Source organism: Rutidosis leptorrhynchoides, chromosome 6, assembly GCF_046630445.1.
Source record: "Rutidosis leptorrhynchoides isolate AG116_Rl617_1_P2 chromosome 6, CSIRO_AGI_Rlap_v1, whole genome shotgun sequence".
NCBI classification, from domain to species: Eukaryota; Viridiplantae; Streptophyta; class Magnoliopsida; order Asterales; family Asteraceae; genus Rutidosis; species Rutidosis leptorrhynchoides.
Window position 1 is genome coordinate 87,883,777 of NC_092338.1, and position 10,434 is coordinate 87,894,210.

General features: G+C 33.5%; 1 protein-coding gene across 1 annotated transcript; it reads left to right on the plus strand.

Moving 5' to 3' along the window:
* Nucleotides 1–6,016: 6,016 nt before the first annotated feature.
* LOC139853855 (uncharacterized) lies at nucleotides 6,017–7,076 on the plus strand. The gene is made up of 3 exons (XM_071843198.1): nucleotides 6,017–6,086; nucleotides 6,270–6,831; nucleotides 6,941–7,076. Exons 1-3 carry the CDS (start codon nucleotides 6,017–6,019, stop codon nucleotides 7,074–7,076), a joined length of 768 nt encoding a protein of 255 aa, XP_071699299.1.
* The last annotated feature ends 3,358 nt before the right edge of the window (nucleotides 7,077–10,434 follow it).

Genomic DNA, 10,434 nt, shown 5'->3' on the forward strand with positions numbered 1-10,434 from the left:
AGATTGGAAGATAGGACAACTTCCTTCTCCAATTGCAAACCTTTCCACAATGAAAACATTCGGCGTCTTTTGTTGGGCTTTCCTTCTTGGAAGGTAGAATATTTTTCCTAGCAAATGATTTGTCATTTTCCTTCCATAAAGTATTTGGCTTATTCTTTTTCACCCTTTAATCATATTTCTTCCTGATCATCGAACAACATTCGATAAGCATTTTGCTGAGCAAAAGCAACTGCCACAACAGGAAGAAAGGATATGGGTTCTAAACTTTATTCAACTTCCATTTATGTTTGAGAACAGTTCTCAGATTTCGGTGTCAGTTTGGAAAGTTTGAACATTGAGTTTATCCTTCTCTAACAAAGAAGAAAGTGTTTTAGTTTGTGTTTTGATTGTTTGACATCTACAACAGATATATGATTCAATTTAGTCTTTTTGATATTGAGCATTAATAAATTAACTACCCAAGTTTTTATAATTTTTAAAAACAATTAATTTACGAAAGCCTAAGATCCACATAGAGGTTCCATAGCCACATATGTTGATCAGCTAGCAGTTATGGAGTCTATTGGTAGGTAGCGGGTACCAATTACATTACAAGTGCAACTCTTAGATCTTTATGAGACCTTGAGATATATGTAGTTCAACAAACCACTATTATCTACTGACATGTCTGTCTCATCCTTGCCTCGAACTCAGGTCTCATCGTGAATACGATTAATTCGTCCAATTTGGAAATAGTGGAAATTCACGCCAGTCTTACTAGATTAGAAATTCCACCTCGTGGTTATAATTCATGTTAGTCTTACTTGGTTAGAAAAATAACGAGGAGTGTTTGCAAGCTCATTGGATGGCATGACTTAAATTTGACGGGTATTTGAAAACGTTTGTGTCAACGAATAATGCATGCACACAAGATTCGCTACACTATTTGTTAAAAATTATTTTAACCAATTATATATGTCGATCGTGTTTATGTGTCTAGTTTGTTATTTAATTTCTAGCATAAAAATAACAAATACACAAACGTGTATCGTTTTAAAACAGTTTTAAAAGATGTCGTCCATATATATTATTTGAGTTTCAAAAAAAAAACATTTAACATTAAACTCGTTAGAATTAAACTTATTTTAAAATCATCAATTTTAATCTTTGAAACTCGTTTAGAGTTTTATTTAATGTTTTCATCAAAAACATATATAACTTGAGTCTCAAAATTATTTAACTTTAAACTCGTTAGAGTTTAACCTTTTAAAATCATCAATTTTAATATTTGAAACTCGTTACCGGTTTTATTTAATGTTTTCATCAAAAACATTTAGCATATATTATAATCAACAATTAAATATAAATGCGTAAAATAAAACACAACCATGCATCACACACACATAGCCAAGCCCAAAAATCCTATGCTTGATCCCATGAGCCGACATGGGATCAAGAGGTCAAACTAAGGGTAATATCGTAGCTCATACTTAATTCAAGAATCAAGTGAAAACTTGACAAACGTCATCGTTGTCAAATTGACATGTTCGCCATCTTCTAAGTCAAACTCCACGTTGCATCTTTATCTTTAATCTTCATCTTATTACATTTATTTAAAATTGAAAAATATAACTAATCTAATACTTTTATAATTTAGAATAAACTTAAATACAATACTATGAAAATGAAAAATAAATATAATACAACTTTGGCTTCAAAATGGCCTTTCTTATAAATCAATATGACTTAATATTGCCGTAATCAACAATCACAACAATCATACATAGGTCGGGGTATTATGGGCTATGTGTGCAATCACAATTTTAATAATTACATTATTAAAAACTAAGTATGGCTTGTCCATGGTTACAATGCATGTGTATAACCATGGAATAAAATAAACAACAATTATTCAAGCCATAGTAAATAAATTCGGAATTTAAAACTAGTGATGTTTCTTAGATCTTATTTGTGCATCGTGAGGTTAAAATCTAAATCAACTAAGTTGACTTTAAAAATTGTAAAGGTTTCAATTTTACCAATTCACCACAAAGCTAGATTTAAGAAAATCACATGACAATTACAATGGTGTAAAAGCGGCTCGGATACCACTATTGGAAAATCGTGTGTACTTTTAAATCAGATTAACGCAGCGGATAGTTAAAATAATAGTCAATTATTATTTTATAAACCATTTACAAAATTAAATATTTATATATTTAAATTTAATAAAACATGCACATGATTAATGATCCCAAAGATCCAGTTACACCACTAATAATTGTCAAAATATGTAATTCACAAAGTGAGTAAACGATATACCTTTCTTGAAGAAACTGATTGAAGGAGAGAAACCTACGATCAAAAATATGACCGTCTCTTAGGATAGTCCACACTACACTTCAAACAACCATCAATGGATGCTAGTCCAAACTCAAGTAACTTATTATAATAATCAAATTATTATAATAAAATAATATATAATACTCCGTATAACTCTGAAGGAGATCGGAGTAAAAGTCTAATCTTGAAAATCATGTTGTCATCCATCATGATTGTTAAAAGTTGTACTAATATGGAATAGTTCATTCTATAAATCGAATTTGGTTTGTTTGAGAGAATATGAAGAGTTATACAAGTGGGTTTGTGTGTGATATGATTTCTTTCATTATCTCTACATCTATAGAAATATTCCATATCCATATATGTAATATATGAAATTTAATAAGTTAAAGGACTTTTGTAAAACGAGTCCAAAATTCGGTGGAATAAAATATTGCAAAATCTTGCAAATATTTGATTCCCTTTTACATTTCTAAAGTCGTATTTCTTAAATACTTTAGGGATATGTTATGTAACTTATAATTAATAATTTCTATCATGTCGCTTTCATGTGAATAGTAAATTAATTAATTTCGTTTCATTTACTATTCATATGAATAGTAAATGAATTAATTTCGATTTACTATTTTGTTACTTGAGTAATATATATACATCATATATATATTTTATTTGACGTCTCGGTGTATATGTGTGTGACCTCGAAGGCTCAAATGAATTTGGCCATATAGTTATATGTTGTACCTTGCACATTAATCCTTCAAGTATAACACCCGCTTTTATATCCTAGAATTTATAAGTATGTTAACATTATTTTATTATATAATTTAAATAATACATAAATTATAGTTAATTGATATAAATTAATTGGAAAAGTGAAATATTAAATTATGTGTAATTAGTTTATAGATGAAAATGTTTGTGGCGATGATCACGGAAAATATTTGTTTGACTGAATTGAGTTTCCTTAGACTGCCTAAACGAAAACATTGTGTTTTAGATAACGGATATAATAACTATATAATTTATGAAAATATCATGAAGTTAGTATATAGATTAAATAAACGTGCATGTGGTGGACTAAATCCACGTATTATCCAAATGATAGAAACAAATTACATCATATATATTCATAAGCATGATAATCTGTAGAAACTTCCATATAATTGCAGTGTATTTCTAAATGATGAGTAATCGATGTAAATATGATGAGTGTCTACCTTAATAGTTAAGGATCAACTTTAGTAATGCCACGATAGATGGCCTATGAGATAGGTTTATGATCAGCAACTTGTTTTCTCGATATAAATAGGAGTCAAAGTGAAGGGTTAAAATTCACACCAACATCATACTACACACACTACTATATAAATACATATCAAGTTGACTTTCATCCTACAACCACCTATTGTAAGTAGTATTATGCATTATTATTTATATTTATTAGTACTTACTTTAATATATGACATGAGATATGAGATATGAGATTAGCTTAAAATATAATAAACTAGTAAAAATTATTATGATATGACTTCCTCCTACATGTTAAATACATGTCGAGTAAATAACATTTGTATTGTAACTATGATCATAATATTATACATGAGTTAAACATGATGTTTAGGCACTACTGAATAATTTGAATGAGCTAAATATGTTAAAATCATAATTTTGGGTGGTTTCATCCATGCTCTATGTTTGACGTTGTTATTTACTGAGATTGTGTCTGACTTGAAAGTTTCCTTTTCCTAGGTGACAAAGGAAAGGATAAGACTCAGTAATATAAGATCTCTGAGTTCTTGTCTTTCAATATCAGGTGAGTGGGACTATCCATACGGATGTTGTTATTTAGTAACATTTGTAGTTACTAGTCATTGCCATGAACCACATGATTAAACTGATTACAATAAGTGATTATATTATTGTTATATACTCTGTGAATATGGTTAAGTGGTTATATATGCACAAGTGATCACCTTCGACCGGGTAGGTGGAAGAGGTCAACCTTGACCGGGTAGGTTGGGTTCGGTTGCTACTATCTATCTAGTATAGTTCAAATGACGTGTTCGTTGCGTCAGGAGGACTATGCAAGAGAGTCAGTAGCAGGGACTATCGGTAAGCCCTAGCCCGATTAGCTAGTGGTTGGGACCCCGTACAGGTCGCCGGTCTTGAGATACGTGATGTATGTGTTTAGATTGATGTTGGGCTTGTGACTATTTAGTGATATTTGTTTGGATATCTCATTCACTTAGCTTCATGCTAATCCCCCACATCTTCTCCTCTGTAGGTTTGGTGCTTTTATGCTCAGGACAAGAGAAGTCGTTTGTCGTCTAGTGATGTTTGACACACTTAAACTCTGATGTTTTGTAATAATAATATTTGTTGTATGTTTTATGTAACACTAGAATAAATGTGGGTTGTATAATATTAATACGTTTATAATAAAATAGAATGTTGGTTTGCTTTCCGCTGTGTGTAAAAAAAATAAAAAATAAAAAAAAATACGGTGTTACAAGTTGGTATCAGAGCTTAAGTTTGGCAGTATGTACATTTTAATGAATGTCGTGTTTTCAAATCTAGACTTAAGTTGTGTGTGAAACATATGAGTGGGGGAAGGGCTTAGTAAATGAGCTAAATATACTTGTTAATATTGTGGTAGTTGATAGGCACTAACGAATTATCAACTAAGCTTTTGTGAGATGTTGTGATCGGACAGATATGGCTGACCAAAATGCCCTTGAGAATACCCCTACGACCCCCAGAATATTCAGAGCACCATCTGCGAAACATGATACCAGGGAAGATCAACAGGAATACATTTATCAGTTGCAAAGTGAGTTATAAAATATGAAGGAAGAATAACAACAGTCACAATCAGTTCAATCTACTGTTGCTCCAACGACATGCATTCAGTCTATACCTCCAGGTTTCCCAACACCGCAATATATGTCCGCACCCTTGGGAAATGTGCCACCACAAACACAGCCACAAGTTCAATCGCAACCACCGTTCCAGTCTCAACCTCAGTTCAATTTCCTAAACCATGTCCCTGTGACGTACCATAATCAATTCCCGATGTTTCAGCAACCACAAGTCGAGCCTCGTAAAAAGTGTAGCTTCAAGCGGTTTATGGATTGTAAACCACCGAAGTATTGCGGAAGTACTAATTCTACAGTGACATATAATTGGTTGAGGGAAATTGACCGAGCGTTAGATGCATGCCAATGTGAGCCGAAACTGAGAGTTCTTTATGCAAGTTGATTGTTCAAAGATCGAGCTATGGTATGGTGGGATTCCATTACTGCCCATATACCCAAGGAGCAGATAAGTCAGATCAACTGGGAACAATTTTATATCAAGGTTTGTGAGCAGTATTGTACGTCTTTTGAACTTGGGAGAATTAGGAAGGAATTTATGGATTTAGAGATGATTGATCAAATGACTGTGGATGACATTATCAAGCAATTTAATGATAAACTCAGGTTCGTACATCAGTGGGTCTCGGATCCAACATTTTGTTGATATTCTAAAACCCGAGTATCGTACGATGGCCAGATCAGCAACAAGTTTGTCTCAGGCCTTTGTGATGGCTAAAACCACAGAAAGTGATGTGAAGGCTGGAATCGGTCTATGAAAGGAGAAATTGAATCAATAGAAACAACCAACAACGAGCCAATCTAGCTTTAGATCGAAGAAAATGACTGGGTACAATCAGAAAGGGCAATCCACTAGAAGTGGATCTGTGTCTAATCAGAGAAAATGGTGTGGTGAGTGTAGATTGTCACATACTAGGCAATGTTCAATACTAACAAAATGGTGTCTCCGTTGTGGAGTAATGGGGCACGATGCCAAAACTTGTTCGTTCAGAAACAATGTGTGTTGGAATTGTTAGAAAGAAGGTCATTGATCTGCACAGTGTCCTTTTGCAAGAAGATCATATTCTGGGGCAGGGTCAGGGGTAAGGGCAGTATCGGCCGGGGGATCATATGCTTCTACCGCGGGGCAGAAAAGAAAGAATCCTCTAGCTCCTAAGGGTCGAGCCTTTCAAATGTCAGTAGATGCTGCTACTGCTACTGATGACATGATCACTAGTATGTTCTTAATAAACACTGTACCTGCTCGTGCGCTATTTGATTCTGGAGCAAACCGCTCCTTCATGTCTGTTATGTTCCCTGATAAGTTGAAATTACATGTTGAATTGATTTCTACTCCTCAGAGAGTAGAAGTGGCTGATAGTAAGATAATTCCAGTCACAACATCCGTGTCTGGAGCTACCATTGCCATATATGGAGGCCTTTTTCCTGTGAATTGTTTGGTGATTCCTATAGCTAGTTTTGATGTAGTATTAGGCATGGATTGGTTAAGTCACAATAAGGCTAGCATTAAGTGCCATAAGAAGATAATCTCTTTTCCCTTAACTGATGGGACACGTGTCATGGCCCGTGGGGAACTTGGTGGGTTTAGTTATCCCTTAATTTCGATAATGAAAGCTAAGAAATCTCTGGCCAAAGGGTGTGAATCTTTTATAACATATGTCATCGACGCAAAGAAAGATACGAAACGGTGTCTGATATCCTTGTAGTTTCTGAATATCCGGAAGTGTTTCCAGATGAACTACTAGGTTACCACCTGTTAGAGAAGTTGAGTATAAAATCGATCTAGTGTCAGGAGCCACTCCTGTTACTAAAGCTCCTTATAGATTAGCTCCTTCGAAAATCCGTGAGATGATGTCTCAAATTCAGGAGTTGTTGGACTGAGGGTTCATTCGTCCAAGTTCTTCTCCATGGGGTGCACCAGTGTTATTCATGAAAAAGAAAGATGGAACACTCCGAATGTGTATTGATTATAGAGAACTGAATAAGAGGACTGTGAAAAATAAGTATCCTCTTCCCAGAATCGATGATCTATTCGATCAACTTCAGGGAGCTTCGTTCTTTTCTAAAATTGACTTGCGCTCAGGGTATCACCAGGATTGTGTTGCTGAATCCGATATCCCTAAGACAGCTTTTCATACGCGTTACGGTCACTATAAATTTTTGGTTATGCCATTTGGGTTAACGAATGCACCGGAAATTTTCATGAATTTAATGAATCGAGTGTGTCGACCATTTCTTGATAAGTTCGTAATCATTTTTATCGATAATATCTTAATCTATTCTAAGACAGAATTCGATCACGCATCACATTTGCGTCAAGTTTTAGATTTTTTTAAACGCGAAAAGCTCTATGCAAAATTTTCAAAATGTGAATTTTGGTTGAGAGAGGTACAATTTCTAGGTCATATTATCTGCAAAGATGGTATTAAAGTGGACCCAGCAAAGATTGAAGCGGTAATGAACTGGAATTCTCCTAAGACTCCTACCGAGATTAAGAGTTTTTTGGGATTAGCTGGTTATTATCGTCGGTTTATAAAGGATTTTTCTAAAATCGTTGGTCCTTTGACAAAACTAACAAGGAAAGATGTGGCGTTTCGGTGGAACAATGAACAAGAGACATCTTTTCAAACCTTGAAATAATTACTGTTTCAGGATCCCGTGCTGACTTTACCTGAAGGGTCTGATGATTTTATCGTGTATTGTGATGCTTCGTTAGCAGGTTCGGGTTGTGTGTTGATGCAGCGAGATAGGGTGATCGCTTATGCTTCACTACAGTTGAAAACTCATGAAAGGAACTACCCTGCACATGACCTAGAATTGGTTGCAGTTGTGTTTGCCTTAAAACTACGGAGACACTATCTATATGGTACGCATTGTGTAATTTGCACCGATCACAAGAGTTTGCAATACATCTTTTCACATAAATAATTGAATATGCGCCAGAGAAGGTGGCAAGAGTTGATCAAAGATTATGATTGCGAGATTCGTTACCATCCTGGTAAGGCGAATGTTGTCGCTGATGCTTTAACATAAGGGATCCGTTGACACTGTTAAATTCATGCGAATTAAGATTGTATCGGATTTGATTGACCGACTGAAAATCTCGTAACTTGAAGATTTAAAAGATGAAAACTTAAAATCTGAATTGATGATGAAACAAAAAGAGGATTTGGCTGATGATTCTCGAGAATTGAAAAATTACCATGACCGGATTTGGGTACCAAAGACTGGAGGATTTAATCCTAAAAGAAGCTGATAATGCTAAAAACGAACATATATTTCATAGCATTATTCCTCAAGAAAGACAAGCTTTTAGTTGCAATTGTCCTATTTACAAGTGATATTCGGTTAAATAATAAAAGGTGAAGACAAAAGATAGATTCGACGAATTGAAGACGCAAACGACCAAAAAGCTCAAAAGTACAAAATACAATCAAAGAGGTTCCAATTATTGATAAGAAACGTCTCAGAATTACAAGAGTACAAGATTCAAAACGCAAAGTACAAGATATTAAATTGTACGCAAGGACGTTCGAAAATCCGGAACCGGGACCAGAGTCAACTCTCAACGCTCGACGCAACGGACTAAAAATTACAAGTTAACTATGTATATAAATATAATATAATATATAACTAATTATATAAATTATATATATATTATATTTATATATTAAAACCGTCGGCAGACTAGGATCCAAACTTGTGTGAGCTGGATTTACGAACTCCGCGACTCGCGGAGTTTGTAGTGCAAAAATGCCGCAACTCGCGGAGCTGTCCTGGACAAAAATGCCTATAAAAGCTCGCGCATTTTGATCCGTTTTAAAATATCCATATATCATCTCTCTCTATATACGTAAATATATATATATAATTTATATTTTAATTTTAATTTTAATTAATAATAATAAGGTTATGTTAGCGAATGTTGTAAGGGTGTAAGTCGAAATTCTGTCCGTGTAACGCTACGCTATTTTTAACCATTGTAAGTTATGTTCCACCTTTTTACATTAATGTCTCGTAGCTAAATTATTATTATGCTTATTTAATACCGAAGTAATCATGATGTTGGGCTAAAAATACTAAAATTGGGTAATTGGGCTTTGTACCATAATTGGGGTTTGGATAAAAGAACGACACTTGTGGAAATTAGACTATGGGCTATTAATGGGCTTTATATTTGTTTAACTAAATGATAGTTTGTTAATTTTAATATAAAGATTTACAATTGGACGTACCTATAAATAACCATATACACTCGATCGGACACGATGGGCGGGGTATTTATATGTACGAATAATCGTTCATTTAACCAGACACGGGAATGGAATAATAGTCTATGAAATTATTAAAACAGGGGTGAAATTATGTACAAGGACACTTGGCATAATTGATAACAAAGTATTAAAACCTTGGGTTACACACAGTCGATATTCTGGTGTAATTATTAAACAAAGTATTAAAACCTTGTTACAGTTTAAGTCCCCAATTAGTTGGAATATTTAACTTCGGGTATAAGGATAATTTGACGAGGATACTCGCACTTTATATTTATGACTGATGGACTGTTATGGACAAAAACCAGACGGACATATTGAATAATCCAGGACAAAGGACAATTAACCCATGGGCATAAAACTAAAATTAACACGTCAAACATCATGATTACGGAAGTTTAAATAAGCATAATTATTTTATTTCATATTTAATTTCCTTTATTTTATATTTAATTTCACTTCTAATTATCGCACTTTTATTTATTGTTATTGTATTTAATTGCACTTTTAATTATCGTACTTTTTAATTATCGCAATTTTATTTTATCGCACTTTTATTTATCGCAATTTCATTATCGTTATTTATTTTACGCTTTAAATTAAGTTATATTTATTTTTAATATTTTACATTAGGTTTTAACTGCGGCTAAGTTTTTAAATCGACAAACCGGTCATTAAACGGTAAAAACCCCCCTTTATAATAATAATATTACTTATATATTTTTGTATTTTTATAAATTAAAACTAATATAGCGTTAAGCTTTGTGTAAAAGATTTTCCTTGTGGAACGAACCGGACTTACTAAAAACTATAATACTGTACGATTAGGTACACTGCCTATAAGTGTTGTAGCAAGGTTTAAGTATATCCATTCTATAAATAAATAACTATCTTGTGTAAAATTGTATCGTATTTAATAGTTTTTCGTTGTAAAAATAAAGCTATTTCATATACACCTCTGCGCA

Bases quoted from the DNA above. Each gene is read 5' to 3' on its own strand.
- LOC139853855 (XM_071843198.1), top strand. From the start codon at position 6,017: ATGACTGGGTACAATCAGAAAGGGCAATCCACTAGAAGTGGATCTGTG. The intron at 6,087-6,269 runs GTGAGTGTAGAT...ATTCTGGGGCAG, and splicing joins TAATCAGAGAAAATGGTGTG to GGTCAGGGGTAAGGGCAGTA. The intron at 6,832-6,940 runs GTGTGAATCTTT...ATGAACTACTAG, and splicing joins AAGAAATCTCTGGCCAAAGG to GTTACCACCTGTTAGAGAAG.